The 19,868-nt window shown below is 36.6% G+C and overlaps 2 protein-coding genes across 2 annotated transcripts in view; one reads left to right on the forward strand and one right to left on the reverse strand.

The window, feature by feature from the left end:
* Positions 1–1,522: 1,522 nt before the first annotated feature.
* LOC121945238 (RWD domain-containing protein 3-like) lies at positions 1,523–7,309 on the reverse strand. The gene is given in 6 exon segments (XM_042489327.1): positions 1,523–1,915; positions 2,024–2,142; positions 4,154–4,378; positions 5,547–5,681; positions 5,683–5,783; positions 7,145–7,309. Coding segments are annotated over 6 exon segments (783 nt in total). The 5' UTR covers positions 7,233–7,309; the 3' UTR covers positions 1,523–1,800.
* Positions 7,310–10,134: 2,825 nt separating this feature from the next.
* The window catches only part of plekho2 (pleckstrin homology domain containing, family O member 2), a 38,149-nt gene continuing 28,415 nt past the window's right edge, over positions 10,135–19,868 (forward strand). The window contains exon 1 of the mRNA XM_042490425.1: positions 10,135–10,243. Within this exon, the coding sequence (XP_042346359.1) occupies positions 10,235–10,243 (9 nt within the window). The 5' untranslated portion in view covers positions 10,135–10,234. The remainder of the gene's footprint in view (positions 10,244–19,868) is intronic.

The raw sequence follows: 19,868 nt of genomic DNA on the forward strand, positions 1-19,868 counted from the left end.
CTGAGAGATACTTCATTTCAGAAGGTTAAGGATAACATCACTGCAGCCGCACGATAATATCAAATCTACAATAATAGCAATATCACAACCGTAACAATAATCACTTTAAGCCTCAAGAACGACAAAACCGCATCTGCAGGTAAAGGCGTGAACTCAGATCCAGTGTTTCATTAAGTCACTGAGGTTCCTCGCTGTCGAGTGTGAAAATCCAAAAGGAGTTTTTTAGCAATAATTTTCTCAAGGCCCACAAATTTGAGGGACGCCGCTGAGCGTGAGCCTTGAGCCTTGCTATGGCATGTGTGCAAATCTTTATCCTCTTTTCTAAGTCCTGTCCTGAGTGCAGTATGTAGGTTGTATTTACACGTTTGTACTTTTACCATAGTACCAGCAGCTTGACTAAAGCTGTGCACGGGCATTTTTCTATTTTTGATATCCCTTTAACAAAATTTATGGTCGAGTATATGAAAAAATCAGTGCTCGAGGATGAGAGAGTGAAAACGATGAATCAGTCACACACACACTGCAGCGTCCACAGACCCATATGGTCTGAGAGGAATGTTTCGGAGGAAAACCAGCTGTAAACTGGTGAGTGACCCGAGGTTTAAATTCTTCAGGCGAAGCAGCTGGATTTTGTTCTTCCTCAGTTATAAACAGGCTTCAGAGCGACACCAGGACTCCTGGGTTCATGTCCCGACTTCAGTCTGTGGTTTAGCCAACAAAAGCACTTTGGCTGAGGGCAGAGAGAGGATCATGATTTCAGTTTTATGTTAATATAAAAGCAAAGGTGAATAATGCTGTAGTCAGTGGAGTTAATACTGTGTTTAAAGTCTGTCTGTGGTGGGAGTTTGCTCCGGCTGATGGGCGTTGCTTCTTTTCCGCTCTGCTGTTTTCAACATAGCATCCGGGTCACGAACTTTCTCATTTTTTACAGCCAAACTTATCTTCCTTAAAACATCGGAGATGAAAAATTGACAACTCAGTAACAGAAGCTTGACTTATATTTAATCAGCGCTACGTAGAAGGGGTCGACAGATTATCGGGCCGATATTTTGCCGATTCTCTGTATCTGTTTTTTATTTTAATGATCACGGATAAAGTTAGTTTATTAAAGTCTGCAAAGAAAGTGTCAGCATGGGAGGAACTTGCTTTGTAAAAGCTCAGGAAGCTTTTTTTTATTCTTTTTTTTTTCACTGAAATTTATTTTTAAAACGTTGCAGGGAACTTGCTGTATATGATATTTAAAGATCCAGTTTTGATTAAACATTTGTGAACAGAATTTAAACAAAGTTTTTTTTGTTGGAGTTTGTTATTTCCAAACTTTAAATATTGACAAACATTTTCATTTTTATTATAAACACATATCGGTTGCAAATATCTGTTATCCGTATCATTATGTACTAATTATCAGTATCAGCCCTGAAAACAACATCAGTCGACCCCTACAGCCTAATTTTCCTTAATTTTACTGTAGTTTGGTTCGTGTGGTTTTGACTAAAGGGGGAAAAAAAGACCTTTAGTTCAATTTGTGTTCAAAGCTTTATTGCAAACAAACCATCGGTCCATAAATAACAATCTCGTGAAACGTCACAATACACATCAGCAATAACGAAACCACGTTTGTTCTGTTACCATCGGTCTCTTTGTGTCTGTTGTCGAGTCGATGCTGCAGCACAGTTTTTCATACATCGTCGTGTTTTACTCTGGAGGTCCGGGCGGTCGGCCTCCTCTGTGCAGCTGGACTGTGTTCGTTCAGTCCAGATCTTGTTGGGGATCAGTTTGGTTTCAGTCACCCGTGTGCTGTCAGTCACTCAATGATGGCAGTATCTGCTCCAACAGCTCCGTCATGTTCATTTCCTGGAAGACTGCGGTCAACTCTGGTGACGACTCGCAGTTCTTCACCTCAAATCCCTGCAGACTGACAGAAAAACACGGAGAGACACCGTGAGAGCTGCAGTCATGAGATCATAACGCTGAGAGATCAGAAACTCTGCTACATCTGAGTCAGTTTGTCCGTGATCCTCACCGTTGTCCACTGGAGGGAGACGAAGGGCGTTCAATGAGAACCTTCATCATCCTCTCTTTGCATTTCCTCCCTGAAGAGTCCACGTCCACCTTCACTGTCTTCAAAAGGCGGCAAAACTCCTGAGAGACACGATTACAGTCAGACTTTTTAATGCAACTCAGAATTACATTTAAAGCCAATTTTACAAGAAAAAAAAACACAATTAATTCGGGTTGGAGACAATTTTGCTGAAATGTTTATTACATAAAGCATTTTTTGTCTCATGGCAGAGACGAGGGTCCAGAACTGGAAATATGTGGCATTTATTGGCGAGTTTTTTCGTGTTTCTCGCTCTGCATGTGGGATTTCACTGCCTCGATCCCCGTCGCCCAGAGTGCACTGGCCTGTGTCAGTTTCAGCCATGCTGCTAAATTTCAGCTGAATTGCAAATTTTCATTGAATTTGCAACATGTTGTCCAGGGTGCATGACAGCTAACGGAAAGTGGGTCCTCAGCTTTTTGGCTTTTTGTGTCCTGGATTGAAATAAAATGTTTGTTCCATTTTTTTCTGCATGATATTACTGTAAGAGGCTTTTTTTGTTTGTTTTCCAGTTATCAATTATTACCAATTATTTTATGATTTTGCAATGCAATTTCAGAAAAAATCCCAATTAATTAAATAAAACGTACTATGTCTTAGCATTTTTATTAATTTTAATTTTTGTTTTTTAGATTAATTTAGCACCTTAGCACTTTAAGGGATCCATTGGAAACCTGCTTTAAGGCTCTGGTTTGTCCATTTCCGTGTTGAAATGATCATTTGTACCCCCAATATTTCATTCTGCGGAGTTCTGTGTAACTTTTTTCTGTACTGAACCCCTTTGAAATACTTTTTCAGTCAAGTCCCCCCCCGACCAGCGCGAAACAAACCCAGCGCTGTGACATCAGTGTCCTTTAACAGCATTATAACTGAAAAACACTTTTTAAATTTGGGGGCTGCAACTCGTGGACGTAAATCCCATTCAAACATAATCTCTGTCACTTGTCTCCGTATTTTCAGCAGCATCGCTGCTACGCTTCAACCACGACTCCAAGTTTGTGTCTTGACGGCGGCGAGTGATTGATTGACAGGTGACGAGATTTGACAGTTTGGGTCAAACGATCCTGGTTTGGGCAGAGCCTGTTTTTTTTTAAGGATAGTGAAACTGAATATTGAGTATAAAATTCTAAAGTTTCTGAACTTAGTTATATTTTTACTGAATTTTTTATAATATAATAATTTTTTAGGAGTTATGCATGACTGCTGTTTTTTAAAATACTTTTTTTATCTCACGTACCCCCCGTGGAGAAACATTGATGTAAGACTTGCACACATTAAAGAAACATTTACTGTCAGTTAGAGAAAGAAATCCGACAGCGGCCTCTGGTGGTTTAATGTGATGCTTTGTTGAAGCGTCGATCCTCCCTCTGCAGCCTCGTGACTTCCTCCCTCGCTCTGAGAGCCGCTGTGACCTGAGCGTACACAGATCTCACTTTTTTGGGAGGAAAATTTGGCTTTGATCACAGCTTTCTGAACTCTTTAGCCTCTGCGCTGCATTTTATATCAGAGCTGCAATAATTAATCAACGTAAAATGAATTCATAACTATTCTGATTATCAATTAAGTCATTTTTTAATTTAAAAAAATCCAAAACTTCTTGTTTCAGCCTCTGAGATTTGCTGCTCTCGATGATCTCAACATTACATTAAGTTTAATATTTTTTCATTTTGGCTGACATGAATAGATGCATCGATTTGGGCTCCAGAGAACAGAGATGGAAATTTTAATTATTTCTGATGAAGAAAACAAATCTTGAAATTAATTGATTATGCAAATATTCTTTTACTGCTGCTGTATTTTCTATAGTTTTTATTTTGAGAGAGAGGGCTCTGTTCTTTTAGTTTAAAAGAAATGTGTTTATTCTGAAGTGATCATAGTCTCGTGATCGTGACATAAACGGCACATTTAACATGTTCTGCATGAATGAGTACATGCTGTCTGCAGGACATGCACACGCACACACACACACACACACACACACACACACATACACACACACACGTCCTGACTGTTAAGCATGATGATGGCATGTTAACACGCGTGTGCTGGCACCTTGATGTCGGGTCTGGCTCCCTGCAGAATAACCAGTATACTCCGTCCCAGTAACAACCTCCCAGTGAGCTGCAGCTGCTGGGTCCAGCGCTCCAGCAAACTGATGTAACGATTTCGAGATCTGATGTGGTCCAACGACAACACGGCCGTCCACTCCTCCTCTTTTTCTCCCTCTTTCACATCCTCCTCTCCGCCTCTGCAGCTCTCCGTCACCTCCACAGACTCCTGTTTATGACACGGATGTAAAATCACGAACTTATAAAAACGCGGTTCAATCACACCCGAAAACTTCAATTATTAACCCGAGCGATAATCTGCTTAACTCACTGAACTCAACATATATATGAGACGGGCTTTTAATTCCTGTCACACAAAACTGTTGCTCAGTAAAGATGGGAAATACAATCAAATTATTTATTTAACCCTTTGAAACCTGAGCAAATTGGTTTGGTTTCTGTCAAAATCATATGGGAAGAAGACAGTGAGCAACAAAAGAAAAAAAAAAAAGCAAGTAATTACTAAAAAGTACAAGAAAATTATCTGAAAATGAGTTTTAAATTTTGAAAAAGAAAAAGAAAGTTAAAAAACAAATTAGGCCAAGAAGAATGGAGGGAAACGTGTTTAAAATTATAACAATTCTGTTACATAATTTTAAATATGTAATATGTTTATTCCCTAGACATTTTTTTTTTAAACTATTTTCTAAATCTACTATTTTCTTGCAATTTGTGGAACATTTCTTACAAATTTGCTCATAACCTTATTTTCCATGTTTTTGAAAGAAAACACAAAAATGTGAGTTAAAAGGTTTAAATACTTGTGAAAGGTGTCTAAAAGCAGCAACCAAAGCACAAGAAAATCACCAGAAAAAATGCTTAAGTTAAACAAAAATAATTGCAAAGCTAGAAATGACCAAAAAATTATAATAATTCTGTAAAATAATTTAAAAAACATATTTATTTAAATATATTTAATATAATAAATTTTAGTTTTAAATATTTTTATCTTTATTTTATTTTTAAAGGAATATACTTTCCTGAGCTATTTTAAAAATGAGTGTTGTACATCGACTATCTTTTTTTTGCGTTTCTCTTGTTTACCATCACGGTTTCGGTAAAATTAAACTGAATGACTGAGTAGTGGAGAGTTAACATTGTGAGTAGTTTTGTCCATATTGACAAAAGTTTAAACATAAATACAGATTTGTGTGTGATCTCAGCAGCTAAACTAATATTATTTTCAGCAGGTCGCCAACAACCTGATTTTATACATCCAGATAAAAATGAGCTGCACCAGCCTGAGTCTCCAACTGAGACGCCTTTATTTGTCAAAATGTGCCGTATTGGGCGTTTATTTGAAGATTTTCGGCGTAAACGACAGCACGTTAATTTACCTGCAGCCACTCCACCAGCTGGTGAACCATCGGCTGCTCGGGTGGTAACGCTGCAGCTCGATCCAGCAGCTTCTGTCTGATGCTGAGACACTGAGTCCTGGAGAGACGGGCGGAGGAGACGGAGATGGCGGGGGGGACAGGAGGGGGTAACCGGGTGCAGGTGGAACAGCAGACTCACGTCCAGACTTCGTTGTCCTCCAGCTGAGCTGTTGATCTGGACCGTGAGTCCATCCTGAGCTGGAAGTCACAACGCAGCAGTGACAGGCAGATTTTAATTTAGGTTTTTGAGGTTTAGCATCGATATTTTTATTCGATAAATAACAAGTGAGAGAATTACATTTTTTAAAATTGTTATTTTAAATGTTGTGTCAGAAATATCTGAGTCCAGAGGATCAAAGAGGTTGTTGGTTTTTCAGGACAATAAAAATGAAAATCTTTCTGTCAATATATAAAATTAGAAATGTAACAAACTCCAACACAAAACTTTGCTTAAATGATTTTTAATCAAAACTGAGACTTTCAACATCAAATACAGCAAGTTTTTTATTAAATCAAGTGAAAAATTTAATAAAATGAATAAATTAAAATAGCTCTCTGAGGTTTTACAAAGTAAAACTTCCTCCCATGCTGACACTTTCTTTGCAATTTTTAATTAATTAATTTTATCAGTGATCATTAAATAAAATACCGATACAGATAATCAGCAAAATGCCAGATATCGGCCCCGATAATCGGCCAGGCTGACAGTCTGTCGACCCCTCTCAAATTTGGGGGCTTTAATGAGCCGAAAAAAAAAAGCCCGACCTTTTAACGGAAATGTTTCAGTTGTTGTATTCTGATGTCGGGATGCAAATACACCCTGAGGCCGTGTTTTTTTTTCCCTCAACATGACTGAATTACAAAACATGAGTCTGCCAACACTTTATTGTTTTTGTAGTAAAGAGTCATAGTTGTATCAAAGCTGAAGTGTTAACCCTTTAAAACCTGAAGCGAAGATGCCTTTTATAAAAATTGTATTTAAACTTGTGAGCACTGAACGGGTCGGTGCAATTTCCTTCAAAAACAGAAAAAAAGGAAATTAAAAAAAATTAAATTAAAAAAAGGAATAAAAAGATGATGACTATCATGATTAACATATAATGATGTGACAATTATTATAGCCTATTTATTTTCTTTTTTACTTTTACATTTTTGTGTTGTTTTTTTATTTCAGGTAATTTCTTGTACTTTTTTTAATATTGTTCATATTTTTTATATTTTTTATTGTTCGCTAATTTTGGGATCGTTTCGCCTTTCATTGCTCATTGCCGTCCTCCCACTTTTTTTTTTTTTTTTTTTTAAGAAATCGAGTCAGTTTGCTCGGGTTTGAAGGGTTAAACAGGCAAAGACTGAAACAATCTGAAACAAAACAAAACAAAGAAACAAAGAAATATTTTTTCACTTTGGTATCAAACTCGTTTCTGAATAGAAATAAGAAGAGACGCTTTATTTACTTAGAAAACGTGGTTTTATTTAAGCTTCTTGCTCTGTGTTTACATGTCAGTTAAAAACGTGTTTTTTCACAGAAATGTTGTTTTTAGAGAAAAGTTCAGACTCACCAGACTTCCGGATGAGCTCAAACTCTCCCTCTGCGCAGTAAATGGACTCTAACACAGAAACCTCCTCTACGGCGGCTTCAGACATCATTCACACGCAAACATCGCGGCGTCAAAGGTTACATTTCATCCAAATTTATGTTGTTTACTGTTACATCATCGTGAATTCACACGCGCTGTTATGTTGCTACACATGTCCGGACCTTATTGTCGTCCGGTACTTTCACCGACGTCATCAGTTCCGCATCGTTTCGTCGAAGATTTATTTACTTTTTTTTTTTTTTTTTTTTTTAACCCTTAGGGCCCCGCTTTAAAAATATTATACATCAATATTATTTATCCTAATCATAAACATCAAATATTCATTTTAACTTTGTTTTAAATACTTTTAACAAAGGTTAGAGTTAGGGAAAAAAACAATATTTTTACAATATTACATTGCACAGTAAATTTAATTTTTCGCTTTATTAATTATTTTATACACAAACAAAATGTGCTTTTTCAAAATCAAGCTTAAAAATATATACATTAATTATTTATCATAATCATAAGCATCACATATTAAATTTGACTTTGTTTAAATACTTTTTAAAAGGGTTAGGGTTAGGAAAAAAAAACACTATTTTTACAATATTACATGCACAGTAATTTTTATTATTATTATAGTCTAGGATATATCAATGATTAGTAGCAGCATTGATTGCGACAGTGCACTTAGTTAAACAGCATGTGTTTTCTCCACACACAATAACACACAAACAGGGCTTTTCCTCACCATGACGACCCATTTTTAGTTCTTGTTAATGGCTCATTATAACTGATCTATTAAGCATTAGTAAATCATGCATTAACCACAGATGAAGACATCAGTTACAGCTCTTTAAAATCATTTTAGTGCCACCACTTTAACTGTGTTTTTTGCAAAATGACACGAGGCCGGCTGCAGCAGCGCCATGCACGTTTTTAGGATTTTGGGACATTTCTGGATTTCAGGACTTTTGTAGGAGTTGAAGAAATTTCTAGATTTTTAGGACATTTCTAGGAATTTAGGATGTTTCAAAGATTTTTAAGACATTTTTAGGATTTTTTAGGACATTTCAAGGCTTCAAAGACATTTTGTAGGATTTCAAGACATTTCTGGGCTTTTAGGACAATTATGGGTTGTTAGGACATTTCTAGGATTTCAGGATGTTTCTGAGATTTTAGGACATTTTAAGATTTCTGGGCATTTCAAGAATATCAGGATATTTCTAGGATTTTACATATCTAGGTTTTCAGGATTTGCTAGATTTTAGGACATTTCCATGCTTTTAAGGTATTTTTCTAGGATTTCAAGATATTTCTGGACTTTTAGGACAATTCTAGGATTTTAAGACATTTATAAGATTTCAAGATATTTCTAGGATTTTAGGACATTTCTGGGATTTTAGGACATTTCTAGGCTTTTAAGGCATTTCTAGGATTTTAGGACATTTCTGGGATTTTAGGACATTTCTAGGCTTTTAAGGCATTTCTAGGATTTCAAGATATTTTGGACTAGGACAATTTTAGGACAATTCTAGGATTTTAAGACATTTATAGGATTTCAAGATATTTCTAGATTTTAGGACATTTCTGGGATTTTAGGACATTTCTAGGCTTTTAAGGCATTTCTAGGATTTCAAGATATTTCTGGACTTTTAGGACATTTCTGAGATTGTAGGACATTTCTAGGATTTTAAGGCATTTATAGGATTTCAAGATATATTTCTAGGATTTTAAGACATTTATGGGATATTTTAGGACATTTCTATTTTAGGACATTTCAGGATTTCAAGATATTTCTGGACTTTTAGGACATTTCTGAGATTGTAGGACATTTCTGGGATTTTAGGACATTTCTGGAATTTTAGGACATTTCTAGGATTTTAGGGCAATTCTTCTACGATTTTAAGGCATTTCTAGGATTTCAAGATATTTCTAGGATTTTATGACATTTCTGAGATTGTAGGACATTTCTCGGATTTTAGGACATTTCTGGGATTTTAGGGACATTTCTAGGATTTTAGGACGTTTCTAGATTGCTGGTCGATTTTCTAGTATTTTAGGATATTTCTAGGATTTTAGGACATTAGGGTCTTAGCTTAACCTCTCTTGGGGAGTGCGTGGGATCCTCCACTGGCACAGTTTTTGATAAACAAGCTTTATTTTGCACTCTTTTATGCACTCTGACACCTTATGTATACTAAAAAGTACAAAAACAGTTCCCGATGTGAATCACTTTATTTTTATTGTGAATTAGAAAATGTTTGGGGGCCGCCCAGCACCTTGTCGGGGGCCAGATTAGGCCCGCGGACCGTAAGTTGAGTATCGCTGCTGTAGTTTCATGTTTTTACCGTCCCGTCAGTCACCAGCAGGCCCGGGATCAGCCACACCCACCAGGAAGTGTCCGTGCAGTAACACCAGAGGCCACTATGAAGCCCATCATCCACAGTGTCCCGAAAAAGACGCAGTTTTTGAATTTTAAAAGCACTTTGAGAGCATCTAAAATCACACAACAACCCCGAAAAACACCTCCTTCTAAGAGTTTGGTGCCTATTTGCAAAGTTTTCCGCAGAGTGATTTTTTGATGCGAGAGCTGCTTTCTATGAATCTGCGAGGATGCTGCTGCAGCTCGGACCGTTTGCAGTCACTTTCTGCAGCTTTCTGCAGATCTGATCCGAGAAATGCAAAACTTTGGATGCACGCGTGCTGAAATTTCCTCCTCGCGAAGCTTCGGTGCTGGAGTTTTGAATCAGACTGATGATGCACAGCTCGCGTTGCTCCTCCTCGACACACTGCTGCTTGATTCAAGAGTGTAAAGCAACCGAAACCAAACTTTTTTTCTGCGAACTTTTTCTTTTTCATCCGAAGCAAAAGAGGAAAAAAAGAGAAGACGAGCCTGCTTACTGTCATAAAACGACACGGTTCCCTATTTTCTTCATTTGCGGTTGGAAATGTGTCAGCTGCCGACCGACAGGGGAGAAGTAAACAGTTTCTGGAGAGGATAAAGGGCGACGTCGAGTGATTTTTAGGCTGCTCAACTCTCACATAACGGATTTTGGTCCCTTTATCATGGAAGATGTGAGTAGTCTCTTCACTCCTCTGTGTGTGCTGCTTCGCCTTTTAGATGTCTTTGCAATGTAAATCAAGTTTTAAGTTTTTTTTAAGTGAAAACTGCACTTTGCATGTGATGTTTGTAAACTTAGGGAACAAAACAAATCTGCAAGGGCGCGACCAAGTTAATAGAGCAAAGTTTAGGGCCCATAGAAGAGGTGGCCGTGCGGGTTCAAACCGACTTTAACCGTGACACATGCACGAAAAAGAAGTTTATCCGAGATTATATAGCGATACCAGACTGTCTGTAACACTCATCTAGAGTCGACATTTTTTGGCACAAAGCACCTGCCCACCTGTCAATCTGTTTCATCAGCTTCTTTGGTCAGAATCCAGAAGACACTCAAATGGAGCGCAACGAACTCCGTTTAAAAAATCTGCCATTTTTATATTAGCGCTTCGTTTGGACGTACACACATAATATAAAAAAACAACAATTTTTTGACATTTTCTGAGTCAGATGAGTCCTCTTGTAAATTCGGCTCCATTACAATTATCATTCTGCGCATTTTAAAATAGCATTTTAAACATTTAGTGTTAAGTTATGCGTGTCTCATAACGGTTCATCTCAGCAGCGGAGGTTTTCGGTTATAACGTATCTAAGTGTTTGAGGTTTCACAAATAAAATATACTTGGGGGATTGAACCTTAGCCGAACTCACAATGACAAGTGAATGTGTCAGAAAAAGTGTTTAAAAAGTCCGTACATACGTTTACCTTTTAAAATGATAACCAACTAAATTGAGATTTACCGTATGTATAAACGATATTTGGCAGAGAGAACAGTGTCGTACCCACGAGTTTTGTATTGACTTGAAGTTTGGTGTGTGGCATTTGCATAAAAAACAAAACATTTTTATTCTAAAACACCAACGTAACATTTTTTGTTGACTGTGATGGTAATTTGGCATTTTGAGGAAGCCAACGTACGTGAAAAAGGAAGTCGTGTTACCTACAGCATGCAGGGAACTTGTTGCAAGCATTTTCACATATGTTGTACCCCGCCCTTTTATTGTAACACTGATCAGAAACTGTTAGATAAACTGCCTTCCTTTTTCCCCCATAATCTGATCATTAAATGCATTTTTTCTGCTTTTTAATTTAAAAAAAAAGCATACTTGAATAACTCTTCAGTCCAGACCATGAATGCTATAAAACTTTAAACAGCTTCAACACACATTTAAACCAGATGTAAGACTATGCAATCCCCTAATTCTTACATACATCAACCACCAACAACAGACTTCATCATTAACCCTTTGAAACCTGGATCGACATCAAATTCCCTGTGCTGCATTCAGATATGCCTTTCACAAGTATTTGGACCCTGAGCGAATTGGTTTTGGATCCTTTCAAAAACATGGAAAAAAAAGGCCACTCGCAAGAAATGTCCACAAATACAATATATTAGTAGATTTTAAAACTTTAAAACTTTTAAAATCTAAAAAATCTAGGAGGAAATGTGTAATGAACTACATTTATAATATATTCATAATGAGATATTTAAAATTATTTTACAGAATTATTAGAATTTTTTTAAGCATTTTTTCCCCCAGATCATTTCTTTCCTCTTTTTTTTAATTTTAATTTATTTTAGTAATATTCATGCCATTTTTTTTGTACATTTGGCTATATTCTTGCTTATTTTTGGTCATTGTTTTTTTTCTTTTTTTTTTTTGAAAGAAGGCAATATTCCCAGATTTAAAAGGGTTACATCTTAAGCATTTAGCTTAAGATGTAAGTCAAAAAAGCCCTGAAAGCGTAATAGCCACCCACACCAGACTCCATTTAAATAAACAGTAATTTTCACATGTATATAGCCAACATATTTTCACATCTAATTAGATGAATAATGAATTTATATTTCACAAAATCGGAGTTGGTGATTGCCGGAACAGTGAAAAGACGACCCCAGATAGTTTTTGTTTTAGTTTTGTGTTGTCTCTGTCGACTTTAAATGGCGCGTTTATTGCAATAATAAAATTGCTGATTATTTAAATGGAGTCTGGTGGGTTTGGCGATAGTGATGTTGAGGCTGTTTCTGCTTCAGAAAAATGGATCTTACCTTTGAACAAAAAGCTCTTTTTCTGCAGAGATCTTTTCAAATAATGTTGCCAAAAAGTTTGAGCCTGCCAGTTGCAAAAAACAGCACTTTTTTGTGGACATAAATTGATGATGCACAAATGCCCTGAGTGTTACACTGCAGCATGTTTCGCAGCTGCAGGCTGCAGCAGTCTCAGTCAATACTGGACCAATTTCAAAAACTATTCTTCCAATTAGTAACTTAGACACAAAAACATGGAAAATGGGGTCTGTGTTTAGAAATACGCAAGTTTTTATTTAAGGTCACCCTGAAATTTGAAAGAAATTGGTTAATTATTTTGATGATGTGAATTATTTGATAGGTACAGTAATTTCCAAAGTCAGTTTGTAGGCAGACAGAAGTTGCATTTCCATCCACCTGTTTTTAATGCACATTTCACATTTTGTGGAAAAACAAAAAATCGAAGTACCAAAAATTGGGAAGGAAAATTGAAATATTACAAAAAAAAGTCATAACGAGGTGGAAAGGTGGTGCATCGATAAAAAAGATGAATGTGCAGTAGAAACAGATTCAGACAATAAATGACGACACGGTCATGACGTCTTTGCCAGTTTTTCCTGAAAATCTGGAGAAATATGTCGTGCTCCAGTCAGCGGTGTGCCATGACATAAATACGTCCCAACACCTTTTTCAACCAATTTTGAAAAAGTAGAAAATTTTTGCTCAATATCTGCAGTGAATAGTTTATATTTCTTCCTCACTTTTATAATTTTGAAATATTTGTATTTTAAGTGCGGTGGAAACAAACGTGACGACACAGTCATGACGAACCATCTTTGCAGATTTCCTAAAAATTTGGAGAAATGTGACATGCTTCAGTCAGCGGTGAACCACAACATAAACACCTTTTTTAACCTCTTTTGAAAAGTAGAAAATGTATAGTGTATTTTCTCCACACAAAAAGTGAAATTCATTTTGACATTTGACTTTTATAGTTTTGAAACATATTTTTATTATATTATATATTATATTATATTATATTATATATTGTGCAGTGGACACAGATTCACACAGTCATGACTTTCCGTCTTTTCCAATTTCTTGAAAATTTGGAAAAATATGACGTGCTACAGTCAGTGGTGTGCCATGACAACCAAAAAAAAAAAACACCTTTTTTTCTTTTTTCTTTTTTTTTTACCTCTTTTGAAAAGTATAAAATGTGCTCTATAGCTGCAGTGTATTGTGTATTTTCTCCACACAAAAAGTGAAATTCATTTTGACCTTTTGAGTCATTTTGACTTTTGTGGTTGTGAAATATTTGTGGGTTGGATATTGTACTGAAAGTGCAGTGGAAACAAACGTGACGACACAGTCATGACGAACCATCTCTGCAGACTTCCTGAAAAGTATGATGTACTGCGACAAAAACACGTTTTTTTAGCCTCTTTTGAAAAAGCAAAAAAAATGTGCTCTATCTGCAGTGAAAAGTAGTTATTTTCTCCTCACAAAAAGTGAAATTGGTTTTGACTTTTAAGGCTGTTGTGGTTTGGATATTCTAATTTCAATGACTGGACAGATTGTTAGTTCGCGCTCGCTCGTCCGCCCTCTGACAGCTGCTCGGCTCTTATCTGTTTGTTTATTTTATTTTTTTATTGTCATTTTCTCATCTCCTCCTTTTCACATTTTGCCCTTTATCCTCTTTATCTTTCACCCCCGAAACCGCCGCGGCCCTGCCATGATGACCGTGCGTCTCAGCACCGTGAGTCATCCTTTATATCGCCATCCCTCTGACCCAGAGTGCAGCGTGTGACGTGTCTGTCTGACCCGCTGAGCAAAGAGGAAACAGACTGCTACATTATGTGTCAGGGCAGAAAACAATTAACCCTCTCTCATCATCGCGCTGCCATCCAGGCCTGCGCTGCACAATGGCTGCGTGTGTGTGCACATCGTCTTACTGGGGCGCCGCTGACGATTTTCTGGGAAAGTGCTTTGTGAGACAGAAAGTGCTCAGTAGTGAATGCATGAGAATGATTTGAGTCCTCGCGGAGACAAAAGATGAAGAAAAATGCTCTTTCGGGGGACATTTTCTTCTTACAGCACAAGGGGTTAATTTAGAGTCGACCTTTTGAAAACTATATGTCACTTTATCTGTGGTGCTCAGGCGCCTTTCACAGGGATTTAAACTTTTAAATACAAACTGGTTTGATTTATTTAAAAAAAACTTGGGGAGAAAAAGGTAATGAGCAACTTGGCGAGAAATTTTCTCCAAATTGTTAGAAATTAGTAGATATGGTTATTTTTAAAGCAAGGGAAATATGTCCAGAAAACTATTTTGTCAATATCATAATTATAAATTTAGAATTATTCTGCAGAATCATTCTCATTTGTAAGCACATTTTATAATTTTCTTGTTTTTGCTTTTTAGTTTCTTCTTTTTTATTTATTTTTTTTGTTTTTTTGGCTAATTTTTCTGGGGTTTTTTTTGTTGTTGTTGTTGTTTTTAAACCTGACCAAACTGGTTTGGTTCCTTTCGAAAACTAGGGGAAAAAAGGTAATGAGCAATTTGGCAAGAAATTTCCTCCAAATTGTAAGAAAATTAATAGATATAGAAGATTACTTTAAAAAAAAAAAGAAAGGGAAAATTTCCAGACAACTATTTTTATAATTACCATAATCAGATATTTTTAAATATTCTTAAGAGTTATTCTAATTTTGTAAACATTTTTTCAAGTACTTTTTTATTTGCTTTTTACTTACCTGTTTACATACCCGTTTTTTTTGTTTGTTTGTCTTTTTAGGGTATTTTCTTCTACTTTCTTTTTTTTTAAAATAGAAATCGCTTGCTTATTGTTGGTTAATTTCTTCTTATGTTTGTCATTGCCTTCTTCCCATGTTTTTGAAATAAATTTTACTCAAGTTTCAAAGGGCTATATCAAAACAGTGAAGTAATGCTGTTGCTTCTTTCTTTGATACTTCTCCATATTTTGCACTTTTTTTCTCTTTAATATCAGGACCTGTTTTTATACACAGTTGTTGCAAAGTGGGAAGTAAAAATCCTGTTCTTTTATCTGCATAGACAATATCAGGTGACAGTCTGAACATTTCCACAGCGGAGATTTGCATGAAATATCTGGTGAAAACATCAGTATAAACAGCACAAACCTGTGCACTAATCTACGACTCCACAGTGCATTTAAATAAGAAGCGTCCACTCACCGAGCGCCAAACCACGTGCACCAGTAATGAAGCGCCGATTTAGGCTGAGAGGTGCTTTAGTTACGCTGCTTTGCTTGTTTATATGATTGTGGCAGTTAAAAGAGACATTTATCACGTATTTATTAGACTGAAAGAGCAAAGAGAGTTTGTGTAACGAAAGAAGAAATTACTGTAAAAATTAGTTTGTAGAAAGTAGAAAAAAATTACCTTAAAATCAGTAACAAAAACAGAAATAAAAAGAAATTTAAAAAAAAAAACAAGGAAAACAAGACTTAAAAGTATAATAATTCTGTAACATGATTTTTAATATTTAGTTATGTTAACTATATATAGTTTTGAAAATCATTATTCCAGACCCGGATCTGCCCATTGTGACTTTTTGTTGATATATTTACGTGAAATACAATCAGACGTCAACACACAGTGTTTTATTCCGAAAATTAACCGAATGTTTTTAATGTTTTGTCGCCGTCTGACTTCCTGTGGAGCCGGACCGAACACGGATTCTGGTGGAAATCATTCGTTTCTTTTTGAACAGTTTATTAATCGTTGATGAAATGTTTGTGGCACAGGGGTGCAGTGGTTAGAAACCACCTGTTCGAACCTGCCCAGTGTCAGCGAGGTCTTTTTTTGGGTTACCAGCTTCTTCTTCACAGTCCAAAGACATGCAGGTTAACTGGCGACTCTACAGAGAGGCGAAGTTACGAGTCCATAAACACGGAAGTCCGTTAGCCTGTTAGCAAGTCTGGTTCGCGCGTCTTAAAGTCTGTGGGGTTTTTTTAACGGATGTTCAGTAAAATGCCTTAAATAAGGTCTGTGGTTAACACAGGCTAAAGATATTTACGCATTTTGTTCTGCGACATAAAATCCGTCCGCTTAAAACACGATTTTTGAACTTTTAAGGTTTTACTCGTCTTAAAAAGGTGGTTGCTAACACGTGGCTAAATGGGACTACAGTGTTTGTCTTTAGACGTCATCACAGCGACACAGAAACTCATTAAACCTGATCACGGCCTTTACAGCTTTACAGAGCACTCAAAGTTGTAGATTTATCTGTTTATGATATTTTTCGATTGTGTTTTAACGTGTTTTTACAGTGTTTGTAGTGGTGAAGTTTAAGTTGCGTGACCACGATGTAGTTCGTGTGTAGCCCAACAATAGCTTTTTACTTTTGACAATTTCATTTATGCTTCAACACACAAAAGTGGTGTTCATCTGTGAAGATCATCATGCTGAACAAAGCGTGTAAGTATCATAAACTTTTGTTCTCCACAGAGCTTATTTTTGGCAATAATCGAAAATCCCCTAAGGTTTGATGAGGGAACCGGTGCGACGTTCACTTCGTGGTTACCCTACAAAAAATGCATCATCCCTTCGCCACTCTGTTTGCCTGTCAGTGGATGTGGCGGGGGCGGTCGTCAGTGCGTACCCACCGCTCAGCCAGTGTCCGCCGGGACACACTTCAGTCCCCAGCAACCCTGAAAATGAAAACCGTCCATCAGCACTTCTCAAAACCGAAAACTGTTGCAATGTTGCTTATTACCAGCCGTGACAATGTCGCAACGGCTGGTAATTTTCACGCCGGGAGTCTGTGTGTGTGTCATCATGGTGAAATGTGGTCCTGGTGGCACATGTGGAGCAGGAAATACCACAGAAGTGGTTTTGAGTGTTTTGAGATTTATGTCTCCGTCTGTCTGTGGACAGATTTTGTTAAACGTGGGAGCGGCTGAGTATGAGGGATTTCTGGGAGCTGATAGTCCAGGATTTCACGGAGGAATTGTGGATTCAAAAGTTTTCGATGATCCGCTCAACTTTCTCAGAGTTATGTGATACAATAACAGCTCTTGTAGCTCCTGCTGCATCATGAGGGAGCCACTTCCTGAATGTCACAGCATCATGTGATCTAGAAAAGCCAAAAAAATGTTTCCATTGCAGTTTTGTGAAATATGGCTCTTTCAAATAGCCTGATATACCACCTCATTCAAGCGTAAAAACTCGAGAAATGGGAGGGTTTTTTGTAGAAATTGAGTAGGAATGCACAATAATTTTTGACCTGATAACGGGACTTATGTTGTCATACCGATAATTCAGATAATTGAATTTTGAGCCAATAAATAGAGCCGATGATAATAAGCATAAATGCTTTGAAAATCGCCCGTGTTGCCCATGGTTTCGCTCCGCCAGCACTGCACACTGCATTATGCTGCGCGTGACGTCATACTAATGCTAGATCAGTCGAAAATGTGTTAAAATATTTTCTGCCATCTATTCGTCAGTGTTTTATCTGCAGACTAAGCAGCCGAAGGCTTTTGGTTTTATAAAAGCTTTTATATTCTTATTGCGTGATACAATTTACAGTTACTCTAATTTGACAGATTATCAGAGCATTTTATTAAAAAACAAAAATTTTTAAGAGTCACAACTGTTGTTTTTGTTGTGTTGGTTGTAGTAATGTCAGTTTTATTTGGTTAAGTCAGAGCTATAATGTTAAATTCATCTGTACTCGTCGCAGCCTTTCATAAAAACCAATAAAAAGAAATTATCGGTATCTTAGCGGCAATGAGAAGCTGGAAATTACGGGTTTTCGATATCAGTTGAAATAATCCTAATAATCGTGTATCACTAACATAACCATGTTTCTATTAGGCGTATTTTATATTATATTTTATATTCCTAATTTAAATTTGCTCAATTTAAGGGTCAATGAAAACCTGCCTTATAGAAACTAGAACTGAAACAAATAGTCAATTATCTGATGAATTTCGATTATTTTGATATTTGGTCAATCTAATTGTATCTGATGTGATATAAAAGTAATTAATCAAGAAGAAGCACCAAATATTTTCAGGTTTTGGTGTCTCTAATGTGAGGATATGCTGCGCTTCTTATTGTTGTAAATTAAATATCTTTGTGGTTTTGGACAAAAAAGACACTTAATGACACATCAGCATTGAAAATAATCATAATTGCATATTTTATGGGAACTACAATTTCCTATTGGCACCTTATTTTTGTAGTTGGTGTTATTTTAACATTTGTAAGTTCAGAATAAAGGCTGTGCTGTTCAGCTTTATGGTGAAAGGAAGAATGCAGCTTTTACGTGTGCATGAATGTTCACACGACAGCAGTTTAAAAACAGATTTCCTCTTCGCCTGAAGTGATCGATCTATAATTAAACCCCCGCTGCTTCACTCTCGTCCCACCATCAGACGAGACTTCCCTTTTCTGGACTTTAATGTGACGACTAACCACACTGTTATGTGCAAAGCTGTTTGAAAATTGGTGAAGTTTCCCTTTAGTAACTAATTATAAGGATTTCCATACTGACAGAGAGTATGCTATGTGACAGTAAATTAAAGAGCTCAACTTATATTTATGTCAGTACTTTTATCTTATTGTTAGCAAACATATGAGAGCTTTTGGGCCCATCTGTGGTCTGATGGGTAGAACAGAGGCCGTATTGTCTTTCGGCATAAAAGCATGCAGTAAAGCTTCAGTGTAAATCACGTCAGAAAGCATACATTGTGCACAGTGACTGACTCGCTCGAGAATCCCAGTGCAACACCGAGCAACCAGGACGTCTGTTTCTGATGGTCGGCTGTGGACGTCCCTGCAGCTTTGTGTCATTTCTTGCTGCACATTTGGCCGTAACAACACTGGCAGCAACGGCACCAAACAGAAAGAGCATCCTCACAATGAAGTAGATCATTTTTGACAGTTTTTAAGACAAAAATCTAGAATCAGAGAGAATCGTGTAGCTTTTGTCAGGCAGAAGTGATGACGTCACTGAATAATTTATTTAAGGCTAACACGGTTTGTACAGTCATTAAAAAACCCAGGAAAGTCGTGGAATTTGTAAATAGTAATTTTCAAGCCTGGAAAAGTTTTGGAGATCTAAATATACCCTGAAAGATTTGGAAAAATCATGGAAATCTGTTTCACAAATGATAATAATCATCGTCATCGCCTTAATAATAATGACAATAATGGCAATAATAACATTAATAATCATAATCATCATCATCATTTCTAGAGAACTTTTCAAGGTACTCGGAGACTCTACATAATTTAAAAAAGAGTACACTAAAATACGCACAGCATTATGTCACATTACATCTACACAAACCTGAATAATAACACGATGTGTCTAGGGGCCGGCGGAGATTGAAAATCCAGAATAATCCAGATAGATCCAGAAGATCCACATTATCCAGAAGATAATGCGCTTTTAGATTATTTTTTTTCATAAATCACAAAAAACAACAACGAAAAAAATCAACAAAAAGTATTTTCTTCAAAAATGGCTAAAAAATAATGTTTTCTTTAAAAATTG

Source organism: Plectropomus leopardus, chromosome 1 (assembly GCF_008729295.1).
Source record: "Plectropomus leopardus isolate mb chromosome 1, YSFRI_Pleo_2.0, whole genome shotgun sequence".
In the NCBI taxonomy this organism is placed as follows: Eukaryota; Metazoa; Chordata; class Actinopteri; order Perciformes; family Serranidae; genus Plectropomus; species Plectropomus leopardus.